The sequence below is a fragment of the Nestor notabilis genome, unplaced genomic scaffold (genome assembly GCF_000696875.1).
Source record: "Nestor notabilis isolate BGI_N333 unplaced genomic scaffold, ASM69687v1 scaffold10343, whole genome shotgun sequence".
Taxonomy (NCBI): Eukaryota; Metazoa; Chordata; class Aves; order Psittaciformes; family Psittacidae; genus Nestor; species Nestor notabilis.
The window spans coordinates 37,561-37,860 of NW_009920620.1; the positions used below are offsets into that span (position 1 = coordinate 37,561).

General features: G+C 57.3%; 1 protein-coding gene across 2 annotated transcripts in view; it reads right to left on the bottom strand.

Annotated features, from left to right (window-relative positions):
* SNRPD1 (small nuclear ribonucleoprotein D1 polypeptide 16kDa) overlaps positions 1–101 on the bottom strand; it is a 5,309-nt gene extending 5,208 nt beyond the window's left edge. The window contains exon 1 of one of the 2 annotated variants that reach the window (XM_010010758.1): positions 29–101. In XM_010010758.1, the coding sequence (XP_010009060.1) occupies positions 29–98 (70 nt within the window). In that variant the 5' untranslated portion in view covers positions 99–101. Of the gene's footprint in view, positions 1–26 lie in introns of both variants that reach the window. The other variant, XM_010010759.1, reaches the window with a different exon arrangement.
* Positions 102–300: the final 199 nt, after the last annotated feature.

Here is a 300-nt window from a genome sequence, read left to right on the forward strand (position 1 = left end):
CCCGGCGGCAGCCCCCCCCCCGCCATACCTGTGATAGTGCCATGCACCTGTGTCCCATTCTTCAGCTCAATGGTCACAGTCTCATGGCTCAGCTTCATTAGAAACCTAGGAATTAAAAACAAATTCAAGCGTTCACTCCCATGTAGAGCCCGGTGTGTTTAACGTCCCGTCGTGGAAAAACGATATGGCCAAAGCATTCGCACATCCCGAGCTCCCAAAGGCAGCGCTCCCCGATCCCGCGGGAGATGCTCAGTACAGCAAGGGCAAGGTACAAACCCCGCGTTCCCGCAGCCGCCGGGG